Source organism: Oryx dammah, unplaced genomic scaffold (genome assembly GCF_014754425.2).
Source record: "Oryx dammah isolate SB20612 unplaced genomic scaffold, SCBI_Odam_1.1 HiC_scaffold_23, whole genome shotgun sequence".
In the NCBI taxonomy this organism is placed as follows: domain Eukaryota; kingdom Metazoa; phylum Chordata; class Mammalia; order Artiodactyla; family Bovidae; genus Oryx; species Oryx dammah.
The window spans coordinates 93,936,430-93,953,491 of record NW_024070207.1 but is presented as its reverse complement, the minus strand read 5'-3'; the positions used below and the strand labels follow the sequence as shown (position 1 = coordinate 93,953,491).

The window sequence follows — 17,062 nt, the reverse complement described above, 5'->3', positions numbered from 1 at the left end:
TCTTACAGATTTCTAGAGTTGACTGGTAATAAAGTAGATATAAATGCATGGACTCCTGGACCCAGACTGCCTTGGTCTCAATTTTAATTCTGCAATTTATTAGCCCTGTAACCTTGGACAAGTTACTTTCCCTCTGTGCCTCTGTTTTTTCAATATAAAATGGAGATGGTTTTCTCCCTCTCATAAGGTTGTTCTGAGGATTAAGAGTTTATGCATATGAAACCTTTAGAACAGTGCCTAGAACATATAAAACACTCAGTAAACATTGCCCATTATGAGATCTAGGCCAACTTCATGCCCGATACAGAAAACCTTTCCACCAGTTCTCTACTCAATGCATTTCACAAGTGTGCCTAAACTAACAGAGTTCATCCAGAAGCTGAAAACTAATTCCTTTTGGAACAATATTTAAAAGTCTCTCATGTCTTTCAAATAGGGGAAGCCGCACTCTATCTTCAAGCTAAACATTGCAAACCATATCAATTAGTCTTCACATCTCCAAATTCCTGACTTACCATCCCTAGTCCACTGCTTGGAAATGGTCCAGTTTATCAGTGATCAACTTAAAATATGATATCCAGAATTAGTAACACATCAGGCTCACACAATGCCCTACATTTTCTCAGCATTCCCACACTTATTATCTGATTTTTACAACTCTAAGAAATAGACAAAAACAGTTAATTACCATCACCTTAGAGATGAAAAACTTGAGGCTGAGGTTTATACACTTGCTCAAAGATAGTCAATAATCAGAGAAGCTGGAACCAAAAACTTTTTTCTAACTCTTCAGTTAAGACCAGCACAGCCCTGTAGAAATGCTACCTTCCATGACTAGTAAAATGGGAGTCCTACGAATACCACCAACACTAACTTCTAACATCAGGAGCCACGACACTGTTACCACACAGCAACCTTGAAGTTAACTAAAAGGCCTTGATCTTCTGTGCGTCAATCTCCTTCAAACAAGGTCCCCCTTCCCATCCTGAACTTGAAGCATGACTCTACTCTGATTTTAACATATTTAAAACCATTTTGAATCCTGCTTCTTTCAACTTCTGTTACTGTTACTTTCTGTTACTTCTGTTACTTTCAACTACTGTTAATCAGATTTAGGTCATCCCAAGTCTCCATTCACTCAGAACACTGTAAAAATGCTTAAGCCAAAGAATACTAAAGATTTCCCTCCAGGAAGATGTGCATCAACCCTCATGGGGTGTCACAGTTTATCCGGCCTACACTGCTCCACCTTAAATGTGGGTAATTAACCAAACTCTCTAAACGGCCTTGCTCGACTCAAACTAACCCAGCTGTAATTTCTTTGACTTAGAAATCAAATTAATAAAAGTTAAGTTTTGAGTTACTTATTAAATAAGTGAATCCATATAGGTCCCTAATGATCACCATGTTCTTTTTTTAAGTACTCACATACCAGCTTTTGATATGGTTAATAATAAACTCCTTTATGGAGAAGGCAATGGCACCCCACTCCAGTACTCTTGCCTGGAAAATCCCACAGATGGGGGAGCCTGGTGGGCTGCAGTCCATGGGGTCACTAAGAGTCGGATACGACTGAGCGACTTCACTTTCACTTTTCACTTTCACGCACTGGAGAAGGAAATGGCAACCCACTCCAGTGTTCTTGCCTGGAGAATCCCAGGGACAGGGGAGCCTGGTGGGCTGCCGTCTACGGGGTCGCATAGAGTCGGACAAGACTGAAGCGACTTAGCAGCAGCAGCAACAAACTCCTTTAAAATTTTTAACTGAGCACCAAACAGACACTTCTCTAAGGAAAATATACAAATGGCCAAAAGCACATGAAAAGATGTTCAATATCACTAGTCATCAGAGAAATGCAAACAAAAAACACAGTGAGGTGCCACTTCACACCTACTAGGATGGCTAGAACCAAAATGTCAGACAATAACAGGTGCTGGCATGGAGAAACTGGAACCCTCTTACATTGCTGATGGGAATGTAAAATGGTACAGACATTTTCGAAAATAGTCTGGCAGTTCCTCAAATGATTACTAAATATAGTTACCATATGATCCAACCATTCCACTCCTAGGTATATACCCAAGAGAAATGAAAACACATGCCCACACAGGAACTTGTATATAAATGTTTATAGCAACACTATTCATAATAGCCCCAAACTGGAAACAACCTCAAAGTCCATTGATGGATGAATGATAAACAAAATGCAGTAGATCCATACAATTCAGCTATAAAAATGAAGTACTGATACACAGTACAACATGGAAGACCCTTGAAAACATTATGCTAAATGAAAGAAGACAATCACAAAAGACCACATATTATGATTCCATTTATATGTAAATATTCAGAAAAGGCATATCTATAGAGGCAGCAGAGACTGCTTAGGGCTGGAGGGGTACTTGGGGTGACAATTAAAGGGTAACAATTTGAAAATTTTCTAAAACCAACTGTGGTGATGGTTGCACATATCTGTGAATATACTAAAACCCACTGAATTGTACACTTTTTTATTATTGTCTTTTGGCCACACCACATGGTCTGTGGGATTTTAGTTCCCTGACCAGGGACTGAATCTGTGCCGCCTGCAGTGGAAGTGCAGAGTCCTAACAACTGGACCAAGAATTCTCAGAACTGTACGTAGCCTGTATGGTATGTGAACTGTACCTCAATATTGCTTTTAAAAAAGCTCAAGGAGAGAGATTTTTCTTTTTCTTAGCTAGAACATTATCCAGATTGTTTTACCATTAGTCAGAGTTCTATAAACCATGTATTTATACATTCAGCTAGCAACTTAATGTGTCTGGCATGGCTAAAGATCATTATCTATTAAGAACCTCTAATGAGTCTAGTAAAATAATCATTAAGTTGAGAACACCAAGTGTCAATATGTGAATAATCCTCTAATTCTCCAGTTTATGGACTTTATTCTTGACAAAAGCACAACAGTATCTACATTCAAAACAAAAATACTGAAACATTATGTATAAAGTTCAATATGAGACTTTATTCAGAATATGACTTACTGTGACAGCCAGTTCAAAAAACTAATAGGAAAATACTATGAATTAATGAAAGATGAATACAATATGGCTCAATATCAAAACCAAGAGTTTTAGATTTTGCTTGATATTATTTTATCAACATACAGCTCAGTAGTATCAAACAGGTAATTTAAAGACCCATGGTATAATAAGGGATTTAACACTGGATTTGAAAAACTGAACACTTGCATTTTATATACTTCAGTAATACCTAATTCTTCACTGAAAGTTTGAGTATCTTTAGGAAAAGATAACACCAAATTAACTAACTATTGAAAAGAAACCTTGGGACTTTTCAGAAATACTATACCATGCTTCTTCATTTTGGCCAAAATAGATTCATTAGGCTTGGTGCCCAAATTTCCAAAAACAATGAAACGAATTGTAAATTTTCTGATGAATAAGCTTAAAATAAGCCAGTTTATTCATCTTTATATTCATCTTTATTTTTTAAAAAAAGTATTCTTTGAATGATGCTTTACAGTGTACAAAAGACTTTCTGTCTACAAACCTTTTTTAATTTACCAAGCAAATCAACAGATAGATGAATAAACAAAAGGACTTTTCCCCCATTAAAAAAACTAAATATATTGTACAAGATACCCCCCCTCTTTGACCAATGTTATATAGAAGGATGATATCAGCCTACTCCTAGAGACAAAGAAAATCTGTGGCTAGAAATAAGTCTTCTCTTAACTTTCAAAAAATATATTATTCTAGAATTTTAAGTTCTCAACTTCTTCATAACCTCTTTTCCTTTCACTTTAGCAATTTTCACATAAGCTTTCTGTCTAATGATAGGGGAACTTAGTGAAACTGAAGATATCAAATGCACTGGATATCAAATGCACTAAAATTGAGGAGACATTTCAGAAAGTCATGGGCAGAAATACAACTGTGTTATAGATTCCTTTCTGAAGTGAAACTTTATGGAATATGCAAACCCTAATAAATGTGCAGATACAGTTACTATCAAAATATTTCAACTTAGCTTGACAGGTGCAAAAAATAAATTACCTCTACACTGAGTAGCTGATTTTATCTAGGAAACCTGGTAAATTCAGAATTTGAAAATGATCTGAATATAATTTATCCAGTGTAAGCTTTTTCTGAACTTGCACCTATAAAAACTGATAAAACTTTTAAATGTCATTACATATGACATGGGAATGAGAAAAAAGAATCTGAGCATCAATGTCAAGTTCACTTAGAGAATCTATCCACTTTTCCTACAGCAGCTAGAAGGCTACTTGACCTTGCAGAGCTGGATCTGGAGACTTGACTTCAATTAATGTGGATTAATACATGCTCTCATCATTTTAGGATTTTATTCACTTTATTATAATTACTCTACCCTTTCCAATATGAACTCCTTAACCCTTCTTGAATACAGCTTAAAACTTTTGAGGGGAGTGTGTGTGGTGGGCATATTTTAGCATCTTTGGTAAACTTCACTACAGGTCATCCTTTTGAATTCAAAAAAGTGACCCAACAGTCAAAAGACCACGAGCTTCTTGAGGGCAGGGACTATGCCTTATTCGAGTCTCAATCCACCATGTCTTTATGCCTTGTGTGCAATAAAGGTCTGGAGAATGAACAGATGAATAAACAAGTATGTTAGCTGTTCAGTCGTGTCTGACGCTTTGCAACTCCATAGACTGTAGCCCACCAGGCTCCCCTGTCCATGGAATTCTCCAGGCAAGAATACTGGAGCAGGTAGCCATGCCCTTCTCCAGGGGATCTTCCCAACCCAGGGACCGAACCTGGGTCTCCTGCTTTGCAGGTGGATTCTTTACTGTCTGAGCCACCAAGGAAGCCCCAATGAATAAATAAAGGGACAGATAAATGCTATCGTCAGTTCTGTGGCCCTGAAAAAGCCATTTAACTTCTAGGAACCTTATTTCCTTAATTTCCTTATCTGTAAAATAAGAAGAGAATACAGACTCTGCCACTCTCAAAGTGTTGTCAGGAAATCAAGAGGCAAAATTTACGGAATACTTTGTAAACTCTAAGAAATCATACAAATGTAAACTAACCATTTTCCCCCTTTAAATCCAGTCTCATATTTAATGTCTCCAGATATGGTCTACTCTTTTTTTTTCTGATTAGGTGTCCATAAACAAAAAATAAGTTTCTACAGATATATACTATATATTATCATACAGAAATGATTACTCACATAAGTAATGCCTCCGAAAACATATCAGCAGATATGTTAAAGTTAAAATTAGAAACTATGCCTATTACAAGTTAACATTTCAAAAAGTTATTCTATATAAAATAAAGTCGAAAGTTTAACTCACCGCACATTTTTCCACTTTGCCAGCATTATTAGCCCATTTTACTAAAGCTAATAGTCGAACAAAGAGTTGGCGTGTCCGGCTAGCAAACTGCACTATTTCTATTTTCCTTTAAAACAAAACAAAACAACTCTTAATGAATCAGCATATTTGAAGGAGTATTTCACAATTAATTTCATCTGAGCTAAAATATGAATCAATCGGTTTACAACCATTACAATGAAAGAACCCACCTAAAATATTTATCTAAATATGAATTATTGTCACATTTTGTATCCCACTTGCATATGCCTCATTTTCTACCTCAGAATAATAAATCCAATAGAATGCTTAGGCAATGAATCACGTTATAATTAATTTTATACTACAATAAAAGTTGTTTACTAAAATATACTATATTCACAAATTTAAAATTATTATATAAAAGTTAACTGGGTCACAAAGGGAACGAAATTATGCTTTGAAATCCAAGGAGTAAGCGTCTTTTAATTTCATGGCTGCAGTCACCATCTGCAGTGATTTTGGAGCCCCCCAAAATAAAGTCTGACACTGTTTCCACTGTTTCCCCATCTATTTCCCATGAAGTGATAGGACCAGATGCTATGATCTTCGTTTTCTGAATGTTGAGCTTTAAGCCAACTTTTTTACTCTCTTTCACTTTCATCAAGAGGCTTTTTAGTTCCTCTTCACTTTCTGCCATAAGGGTGGTATCATCTGCATATTTGAGGTGATTGATATTTCTCCCGGCAATCTTGATTCCAGATTGTGCTTCTTCCAGCCCAGTGTTTCTCATGATGTACTCTGCATAAAGTTATGACCAAACTAGATAGCATATTGAAAAGCAGAGATATTACTTTGCCAACAAAGGTACATCTAGTCAAGACTATGGTTTTTCCAGTGGTCATGTATGGATGTGAGAGTTGGACTGTGAAGAAAGCTGAACACCGAAGAATTGATGCTTTTGAACTGTCGTGCTGGAGAAGACTCTTGTGAGTCCCCTGGACTGCAAGGAGATCCAACCAGTCCATCCTAAAGGAGACCAGTCCTGGGTGTTCAATGGAAGGACTGATGCTGAAGCTGAAACTCCAATACTTTGGCCACCTCATGCGAAGAGTTGACTCATTGGAAAAGACCCTGGTGCTGGGAGGGATTGGGGACAGGAGGAGAAGGGGACGACAGAGGATGAGATGGCTGGATGGCATCACTGACTCGATGCACATGAGTATGGGTGAACTCCGGGAGTTGGTGATGGACAGGGAGGTCTGGCGTGCTGCGATTCATGGGGTCACAAAGAGTCGGACACGACTGAGTGACTGAACTGAACTGAACTGAACCTTTTTGGTAAGAGAAAGAAGTGAAAAATCCCTTACCAAAGCTTGAAACTGTATTATTTCTACAAAAGCAAGGGTCCATTTCCCATTTGGCAGGAGCATGATTTATAAAACTGAATAAAGAGCTTAACTACACAACTCCTTACCAAACTAATTTCAGTGAAAAGCCTGGATATTAAATTATCCAAGCAAAGTTAAGGAAAGCACTAAAAATAAAAGCTAGGTCTGTCCATATCTATTTTCATGCTATATCCACTACAATGCTTTTTCTCCCAATAACAGTATTTTTATCCTTTCCTCATAAAGCCTTAAAAGCTTTACACCAAAAGCTTTATGTTGTCAATCAGCATGTTAGCTAGACCTTGCAACTTCATGTCGGCTACAAAACTGATAACACTACCTTTTATGATTTACCTTAAGACACACAAAAAAATATTCAACAGGTCAAGACTGATGACAGGCCCCAGAAAGACATCAACCTCCCTCCAAGTGGACTCTGACATATTAATCTTAGTACAGCTATCCAATGACCTACAGATCCAACCCACACCTCTGCATCTCCGCAACAGTAAGCCCACAATGCAATGCACCAAAATGAAACCTGCTGCTGCAACATAATCCTGACTGAACACCATAGAGTCTAGCTCCTAGTAAGAGCATACATAGCCCACAAACAACCTGAAAAGCTTCCTGAAGATTCAGCCTGCAATATGATTACTGGTGGTAGAAAGAGAAGAATCTAGGACACTGATACAATTATGACTCTTTGCCAGTGTCTGTGAAGGATCCTTGGAGATAAAACAAGCAGAGTGCATCACAGGCAAGACTGGGACACAGCAGAAATGTTAAATGTACACTCACATCTGGCAGTCCCTCAGTGCTGGGAGCCTCAGTGCTCTCTAACTCAGCAACAGCTTACAGAGGAAGTGAGGTCTCTCCTCTCCCAAAGCAAACGTATTTCTATACTATGAACTTCATTTGCCAGATAAGCTCCTCTACTGGAAAGGAGACATACCCTTTTGTAAACTACTTTTACATGTTTTTTTCCTTGACACCACGCTGTCTGGGGTGACAGGCAGCAAGAGTTGGTTCTCCAAGGCCCAGTTTCCCTTTCTACCCCAGAGTGGACAGAACACATCCTGATTTTCATTTCCTTCCTTTAAAATGGACCAGCCAAACCATAACACAGGTATACTTCAAGGCAGAGGTCTCATTTACCTCTATCTTTTCGATCTCTGTCAAATTCTATCAAAAAGGTCATTGGGAGTGGGGGGTGGAGCATAGTCACTAACAATACTAAAATTCACCCAAGTGATTTGGTATTTAAAAAAAGATCAACCAAGGAGCATAAGTAGTGCCAAAGACAGAGTCAAGTAGACTATACTTTAGCCACAATTTAAATCTCCATCATCTGATATCTTTCAAACCTTAATTTATCTTGTTCCCTTGGACTGTGGAAACGAACTAGCATTTAGTTATGTCTTAAGCCCCAAACTCCAACTGAATCAAAATTCTCTTAACTATAAATCAGTAAGAGCAGTAGGCAAATGTCCATTCTCTAAAGATATCTAATAGCATCACTGCAGAAAATGAGAAATGACCAACCAGCTATCTCCATTTAGTTCTCTATCTTCTGCATCTTTCTACCCCCTGAGGCACTTGACCTGGTCAGTTTCTAGAAGACAAGGTCCACAGCTGGCCACATACCAAGAATTGTCAAGGATACAGAAATTACACTTCCAGGGGCGTCTTAAACAAATGGTGTGAGAAGTCACCCTAGGCTCTCTGGGCCTAGGTTCCCGGTTCACAACCCTACTACCCATACCTACACATATCTCCCCCCACACTCTCTCTCACACTCACATAAACTCACTCACTCACTCATAGATATATCAACACAGATTTAAGGTTTTTTTCATACTCACCTTTCCACATCAGATTTCCTTGGCAGCCTAAGAAGAAAAAAAAAAAGAAGTTGACTAAATATATGCACATCTTCATCGAAGTATGATTATGGCCTTTACTTTCACTCTATTAAAATACCTTAGCATTTCAGAAAAACTGGACAAATAGCCACTATAGGCTTGTGTGGCTTCACTCATAACTTTTGTGGTTTTCAGTGATACAGCTACAAAGGAAAAACTAACAAAGAAACATTTCTCTCCATTCTTCAAAAGATACTGCACGAACCTCAAACATTAAAAAAAATCCCAAGTCTTATTAGCACACTACATCACAGAGAAGTCAAAGAAAATCATCTTTTAAGACCAAATGGTCATGAATACAAGGTACTACTTAGTTGCGAGCCTCTCTATATTCAACAGAACCTTGTTTCCAAGCACCAATCCCTTCATGCTTTGTTATGGTGGGTTAAGCTAGGCATGGGAAAGGGCCAGTGTCAGCCAAGGGTTATACAGCAATTATGATGTCGCTTGGTGAGATGCTTATGATTATTTTCAAACAGCTCCAGGAAAATCTTGATCTCTTTTTCGCTAGTTCTGCAGTACTGACAGCAAGCAACCAATGTCACCATTTTCCCTGATAAACTATACCATTTAACACTCTCATATCCACTGATGCTTAGAAAGGTCCTGATCTGCTTCCTGAATCACCACATTCTCCACAGTTCAAGATTCAACAGCCTCAACTCTAAAGCCTCCCCTACATTGGATCCATTCTTGAAGAACACACACTGAGCCACTTAAGACGCTTTTTTCCCACTGACATGCCACAGGTGCAGAAAAACTAAAACCATCTCCAGAGATTCACGGTACAAGGAAGGGGAACTATTAAAATGAGCTCTGGCTTATAGTTACCTACAGTTCTTAGTGTAGACAGTGGGATGGGAGCTCAAGTTATGATTCAAGTGACAAAAGAAACTGGGTAGGAGTTGGAAGGGCCAGCAAATGAGAGGATGAAGCAAAAATTAAGGCCTTATTATGATAAGACTGTAAGTAAAAGCAGTTGCTGGCACGTTCCTATGCCTGTGAAAGACTCAGAAGACACTCCTTGAGAACTCTCCCTGTCCTTAAGAGAGGAGATAATGAGAACCATGGATGCTTGTGTGCATGTGAGAGAGAGAGAAAAAAAGAGAAGAGCAGAGTCTTCGGGGGCAGAAAGAACAGGAATCATTGTTTCAGCTCTTGCCCCTTGTCCCAGAGACCCTAAAAGGATCTTCTCCTGCCAGAGGTGGTATCATTTCAGGGACAAAAGATAGGCTTTGCTGCCTGCTTCCCCTTCTCCCCAATTCCTCCTCAGCTATTAAAAATTCCTTTATGGATGACAAGTCCACCACTTGGGGCAAGAGCCCAAAAGTGCAGTAAGTCACAAAAACCTTATTTACACCAAAGTGTGTAAGATTCTAGCATTTTCTGATTTCAATCAAAAAAAGTTTTTAAAAACTAGAACCTAAATCTCTTTAAAAAAAAAATCACAGCAGAATGTAAACTCTAAGATAAGAGCATATACATGGGTGAGGGAAGAGCAGGAGGAAATGAACAAGCAAAAGAAAAAAATTTAGAAATCTGGGGCCAAAAACAAGCCACCTTTTTTACTTTCAATACTCCACAAACATCGAATGTGGCAGAAATAAGATTCATAAAGTATACCTTGAACACTGGTTTTATATTAATACATTAATCCTGACAGTCTCTACCTGGAACAAGGGAAAATACATGATCCAGGAACTTATTCCTAAACCAATTTTGGTGACCACAAATCAAATGAGAAAAAAGTTATTTTATATACCTATGTATCAAGAACAGTGAATTTTCCCCTTAAGTTCTCCATGGTCTACAATGGAGGAAACGGAAACAGCAACCCATCCCAGTATCTTGCCTGGGAAATCCCATGGACAGAGGAGCCTGGTGGGCTACAGTCCATGGGGTCGCAAAGAATTGGACATGACTTAGTGACTGAACAACCACTAAACAAAGGCGGTAAGGGAGAGAAGACACATCATGTAGGACCTTAAAAGGTAGACCACAGTCTTGGTTTGCTCAATATAGTCCCAGTTTATGCCTGTTTCTCTGACATAGTTATTAATAGCACCACCTTTCATGTTCAAAAGCATCCTCATCTGGACCATAAACTTTATGATCACTCTACTGGTGACTATAAAAAGTTTTTTACTCTGAGATGGGGAACCATGGGAAAGTTGTGAGTAAAAATAAGTTTTAAAAGGATCATCCTGGGTATTTCATGAAGGAAAAACCAGAGGGGCAAGGGCAGCAGCAGAGGTACCAGTTAGTCAACTACTGCAGCAACAGGAGCAAAGGATTAACAACACTTGATGGAATGGTTGAAAAGTGGTGGGATTCTGAAGCCAGAGATGACAGAATTTACTGATGTGGGATTGGAAGAAAGAGGAGCCAGGAATTAACTCCAAAATTCCTGGCCTAAGCATCCAGAGGAAGAATAGAGAGAGTACTTGGTGAGATAGGAAAGGTTTTTTTTTGGGGGGGGGGCGGGGAGGATTGAATGGAATCAGGAGTTTGGTTCTGGACTTGGTCCGCTGAAATGTCCACTAGGTACTTAAATGAAAGCATGTGGATAGAGTCTGCAGCTCAGTGGAGAGGTCTGTGCTAGAGAGATAAGTGTAGGAATCATCCTCATATAAAGTGTGCAAGACTAAACCTATGTACTTATCCTACAGCAATAAATATTTCTCTTTTCATAACTAAGTGCTAAAACAGAATAGCACAAGAATTTCTACAAATGGCCTATGGAAAGACAAATTATACAAATTACACACCACAGATAGCAGCAGTTTTCAACATTTTCCCATAGCTATACATAGGATGGGTACATGAGATTTTTCTCATGGCTACTCAAATTCTTATATGAGAGCCAACAATAAACGGTGCAGAGAAGTATACTACCACCATAATCTAATCATGACAGCTATTTAATTTCCTCATTAGACAGGCGTAGGCTTCTTTCCATCCCCCTCAATAAAGTATATCAAAATTCTCAGAATGATGTTTTACAGGAATAAGTGGAACTTCTTTTTTTAGTCATCTGCAAAAGAATATTTTAACAGTCTCTAGCAACAAATTACTGTGACACTTCACAGCCTCATACCTACATACAAATGTACTTCAACTGAATAATACACTAGAGTCTACTAAAAGATAAAAATGAATCTAACTGAAAACTAGTAAGTCTTACTTTCTCTGAACCTAGATTTTAAAAATGTTAAATAGTAATTCAACTATATATACCCCTAAATTTCAGTTTCTTTTCTTCACACACCTGAAAATCATTACAGTGTATCTGATCCTATTCTGAAGGGATTAACACTCTAGTCATATCCCAAGGCATTTCACTGCTAACTTGGTGATTTATAAACTCCCCTCATACCCCATGAGACAGTAACAACAGGCTAGTTACCAAAAAAATCTTTACTTACACTACATGTGTTAAGACTTCAAAGAGTCTCAAACATTCCAGGAAAACAAACTTGGAATGCAACATTTTGCATTATTTTACACACATCTCCTGAGTTCAAACTTTGTCAGAAGCAATTACAAGCTACATTTAAAATGTACCGTAAGAGGCTGTAACACAATTTCTCTTTGGGAATTTTTTTAAACCCTAAACTAGGAGTCTGGGCTAAAAAGCTTCCAACCAACAAATCAGTAAGGTTCAGCTGGCAAATCGAGCAAAAATTCCAAAGATGGGCTTTTCAAGGAAAGTCAAACAACGTGCATAATTTACAAGTCTCGGTTGCTTCATCTCCAGGACCCCAAATGGAAAGCTCCTCCTCCACCTCCGCTGGGCCCCAAGAGTTCAGAAAGTCTAGACTTAAGCAGCCCAGCGGAGAGGAGAAAGCAGCAGCCTCTTGTGGAGAAGGAGGTGCGAACCTCTCAGCCGGTTGGGCGGGAAGCGGGGGCTGGGGAACAGGCGTGGATTTCGCGGCACTTACAGATCCGTCAGCACCATGAGCTCCGAGTAGGCCCGGTGCAGCAGAAATTCGATGAGGGTGCTCAGCCGGTAGCCAGGGCTAGCCGCGGCCGCAGCGGCCGCTGCCACGGCGGCTCCGGGAGGAGGAGGCGCCGGGGCTGAAGCGGGGCCGCCGCTGCCGCTGCCTCCGGGCGGGACCAGCTGGTGGTTCTCCAGCTGCACTGGGGCCATGGCGGCACAGGGCCGGGCTTGGCGCAGCGGTACAAGATGCGGCCCTCGAACCTCCCTCCCGGGCGCTCAGTCACCGCGCCTAAGTGGGCGCGGGCGGAGCCGCCTCCGAACAGGAAGCCTTACGCCGGCCGCAGAGGCCCGCCCCCATGTAGCCACAAGCCCGCCGGCTCCAGGCACTGGAGCGAGGGGCGGGGGGGGGGCGGGGGGAGGGCGGGGAAGCGGGGCGGCAGCCGCAGAGAAGCAGCGCCGCAGCAACCATTCAGAGGCCGCTCGGCCAGGCAGCTGCAGCGTCCATATTGACGGCCCAAAGCGGAAGTCGTTCGGAAGAACGGAAGGAGAACGAAAGGGGGACTTCCGACAGCAACCTGTGCCTTTTCTCCCTGCTGTCGGGCGCGGGGACATTGAGGGGCGCGTGGGAGTGGGGCGGGGCCGGCGCGCGGGCGGGAAAAGCGGAAACGGGGGCTGCGCGCCGCCGGAAGTGAGTGTAAGGGCGGAGCCAGTGTCATTGAGAACGTCAGCAGTTGCCCAGCCCTTGAGCTCGCCGCCCTTTGGAGTTTAAAAAGATGAGATTTGTGCTGAGGTGTCCATCAGCGTTCCCCTGGTGGGTGCAGCCCGGCCGGGGAGGATACCCTATCCCAGATATTTGTGACCTGTGTTTCTGGACCCGAAAAGAAATTGGTAAGGCTGAGCGCTTGTGACGTCTCAGATCTTTGCATCTCCCACAGTCTGCCCATGCGCCTTTCGTGGGATAGGAGACGTTTCCGTCATTTTTTTTTTAACTGTGGGAAAAGATGCGAGAAAATATTATTGAGGGTAGAAGAAGGGCCACTGGCAGAATAACTTAACTTGAATGGAATTGGATATATGCTGAGCTCATTAGCTACCCCCAAAACCTGGCAGTTCAACCGCAGAAAGTCTTTAAATCCTCTACCACTGATTCTCCCACTTGTTTCTTGTCCCTGCTCTTGAAGTAGCCGCCCTGCCTTCCAAGGACTTTTCAGTTCGTATTCTATGCCCTACTGCCACATTTTCCCGCTCAAAATGCACGCTTAATATTTTGCTTTCTGATTTAAAGCCATGATTCTCAACCTTGCCTGCACGTTAGAATCAATCTGGGGGGAGATGGAGGAATGGGTGGCTTTAAAAAATACTTATGCTCCTCTCCACATAGATTCGGCTTTAATTGGTCAGGGCTTCAGGATTTTTCAAAGCTTCCTAGGTGGTTTTAATGTGCACTGTTTAAGAGCGTCATTTGCCGCCACCCTTTTCAAATATCTTTTTGCAGAGTCTTATCTATGACTCTTAGAAGTAAGAGATGCACTTGCCATTTCCTAAGGTTAAAATACTCTCATTCTTGTCCACTTGTGTAATTCTTAGTCATTCTTGAAGACAATTCACCTGTCTTCTGAGGGTGTAATGTTAATCACTTGCTCCCTCTTTTGTGATCCTAAAGCACATTTACACAAACAGTACCATCCTGCTGCTGCTACTGCTGCTAAGTCACTTCAGTCGTGTCCAACTCTGTGCGACCACAGGACGGCAGCCCACCAGGCTCCCCTGTCCCTGGAATTCTCCAGGCAAGAACACTGGAGTGGGTTGCCATTTCCTTCTCCAATGCGTGAAAGTGAAAAGTGAAAGTGAAGTCGCTCAGTCGTATCCGACTCTTAGCGATCCCATGGACTGTAGCCTACCAGGCTCCTCCGTCCGTGGGATTTTCCAGGCAAGAGTACTGGAGTGGGGTGCCATTGCCTTCTCTGCAGTACCATCCTAGTACTCATTAAAAGGCAGTAGGACCACTTACAGTCTCCACAGATACAGTTGCTGAAGGTAGATATTCTGCCTAAGATCCATCCCTATGCTACTACCTTAGGAAACAAATTTTTTCTAAATTAGCTAGAATGGTATCATTTCTTTGGCAGTTGCTTTGTTTTGTTGAAGATTCTTTTTCCTCTTTTGAAAACTGTTGACTTCAGCTAAAAAGCCCTGGTGGTCACATACACACAAGATGTACAAGATGGTCCTTAGTTCTCCAAAAAGTGAAAGTGTTAGTTGCTCAGTCCTGTCCCACTCTTTGCAACCCCATGGACTGTAGCCTGCCAGGCTTCTCTGTCCATGGGATTCTCCAGGCCAGAATACTGCAGCGGGTAGCCAGCTGTTCCCTTCTCCAAGGGATCTTCCCAACCCAGGGATGATACCCAGGTCTCCTCCATTGCAGGGGGATTCTTTACCATCTGATCCATCAGGGAAGCCCTTAGTTCTCCAGCCAAGTGTCAAACCCAAGCCCCCTGCACTGGCAGCACAGAGTCTTAACCATTGGACCACCAGGGAAGTCTCCAAGATGGTCCTTAAGGTCTTTTCTAACACATTCTGATTGTGTGATGTTAATAGAATTTTGAATTCAAGTGGGCCTTAGAAAGCATCACTACAAACAAAGCTAGTGGAGGTGATGGAATTCCAGTTGAGCTATTTCAAATCCTGAAAGATTATGCTGTGAAAGTGCTGCACTCAATATGCCAGCAAATTTGGAAAACTCAGCAGTGGCCACAGGGCTGGAAAAGGTCAGTTTTCATTCCAATCCCAAAGAAAGCAATGCCAAAGAATCCTCAAACTACCGCACAATTGCACTCATCTCACACACTAGTAAAGTGTTGCTCAAATTTCTCCAAGCCAGGCTTCAGCAGTATGTGAACCGTGAACTTCCAAATGTTCAAGCTGGTTTTAGAAAAGGCAGAGGAACCAGAGATCAAATTGCCAACATCTGCTGGATCATGGAAAAAGCAAGAGAGTTCCAGAAAAACATCCATTTCTGCTTTATTGACTAGGCCAAAGCCTTTGACTGTGTGGATCACAATAAAATGTAGAAAATTCTTCAAGGGATGGGAATACCAGACCACCTGATCTGCCTCTTGAGAAATCTATATGCAGGTCAGGAAGCAACAGTTAGAACTGGACATGGAACAACAGGCTGGTTGTAAATAGGAAAAGGAGTACATCAAGGCTGTATATTGTCACCCTGCTTATTTAACTTATATGCAGAGTACATCATGAAAAACGCTGGGCTGGAAGAAGCACAATCTGGAATCAAGATTGCTGGGAGAAATGTCAATAACCTCAGATATGCAGATGACACCACCCTTATGGCAGAAAGTGAAGAGGAACTCAAAAGCCTCTTGATGAAAGTGAAAGAGGAGAGTGAAAAAGTTGGCTTAAACCTCAACATTCAGAAAACAAAGATCATGGCATCTGGTCCCATCACTTCATGGGAAATAGATGGGGAAACAGTGGAAACAGTGTCAGACTTTATTTGGGGGGGGCTCCAAAATCACTACAGATGGTGATTGCAGCCATGAAATTAAAAGACGCTTACTCCTTGGAAGAAAAGTTATGACCAACCTAGATAGCATATTCAAAAGCAGAGACATTACTTTGCCAACTAAGGTCCATCTAGTCAAGGCTATGGTTTTTCCAGTGGTCATGTATGGATGTGAGAGTTGGACTGTGAAGAAAGCTGAGTGCCGAAGAATTGATGCGTTTGAACTGTGGTGTTGGAGAAGACTCTTGAGAGTCCCTTGGACTGCAAGGAGATCCAACCAGTCCATCCTAAAGGAGATCAGTCCTGGGTGTTCATTGGAAGGACTAACGCTAAAGCTGAAACTCCAATACTTTGGCCACCTTATGTGAAGAGTTGACTCACTGGAAAAGACTCTGATGCTGGGAGCGATTGGGGGCAGGAGGAGAAGGGGATGACAGAGGATGAGATGGCTGGATGGCATCACCGACTCAATGGACGTGAGTCTGAGTAGACTCCGGGAGTTGGTGATGGACAGGGAGGCCTGGCGTGCTGCAATTCATGGGGTTGCAAAGAGTAGGACATGACTGAGCGACTGAACTGAACTGAATAGGATTTTAACTCGGTCTTATTGTCTATATTAAACACAATTATACACCATGCCTCTTGGTATTCATCCTATTTGGCAGTAAGATTCTACCTAGAGAAATTACAACCAATTTGCAAATAAAAAAATTAATGGGTGGATGGGTTGTTTTAAAAAAGAGAAATTTTCACCCATATCCATCAGGTTAGATTTTAATGAAATTTCTGTATATCTTTAATAATTGAAAAGTTCTAACAGAATATAGGGTGAAAATACAGGAAAATAACTGTATTTTGCTTAAATTGTTGGCGATCAGGGAGGTAATTTAATGGAAACTCCTGAAAGTGATAGCCTACCTCCCAACCTGAAGAAATGAG

At 41.2% G+C, this 17,062-nt stretch overlaps 1 protein-coding gene across 2 annotated transcripts in view; it reads right to left on the bottom strand.

The window, feature by feature from the left end:
- MED14 (mediator complex subunit 14) overlaps positions 1 to 13,119 on the bottom strand; it is a 60,222-nt gene extending 47,103 nt beyond the window's left edge. For both annotated transcript variants that reach the window (XM_040266177.1, XM_040266178.1), the window contains exons 1-3: positions 12,602 to 13,119; positions 8,601 to 8,627; positions 5,348 to 5,453 (exon numbers count right to left, since the gene is read on the bottom strand). In XM_040266177.1, the coding sequence (XP_040122111.1) occupies positions 5,348 to 5,453; positions 8,601 to 8,627; positions 12,602 to 12,810 (342 nt within the window). In that variant the 5' untranslated portion in view covers positions 12,811 to 13,119. The remainder of the gene's footprint in view (positions 1 to 5,347; positions 5,454 to 8,600; positions 8,628 to 12,601) is intronic.
- Between the last annotated feature and the right edge of the window lie 3,943 nt (positions 13,120 to 17,062).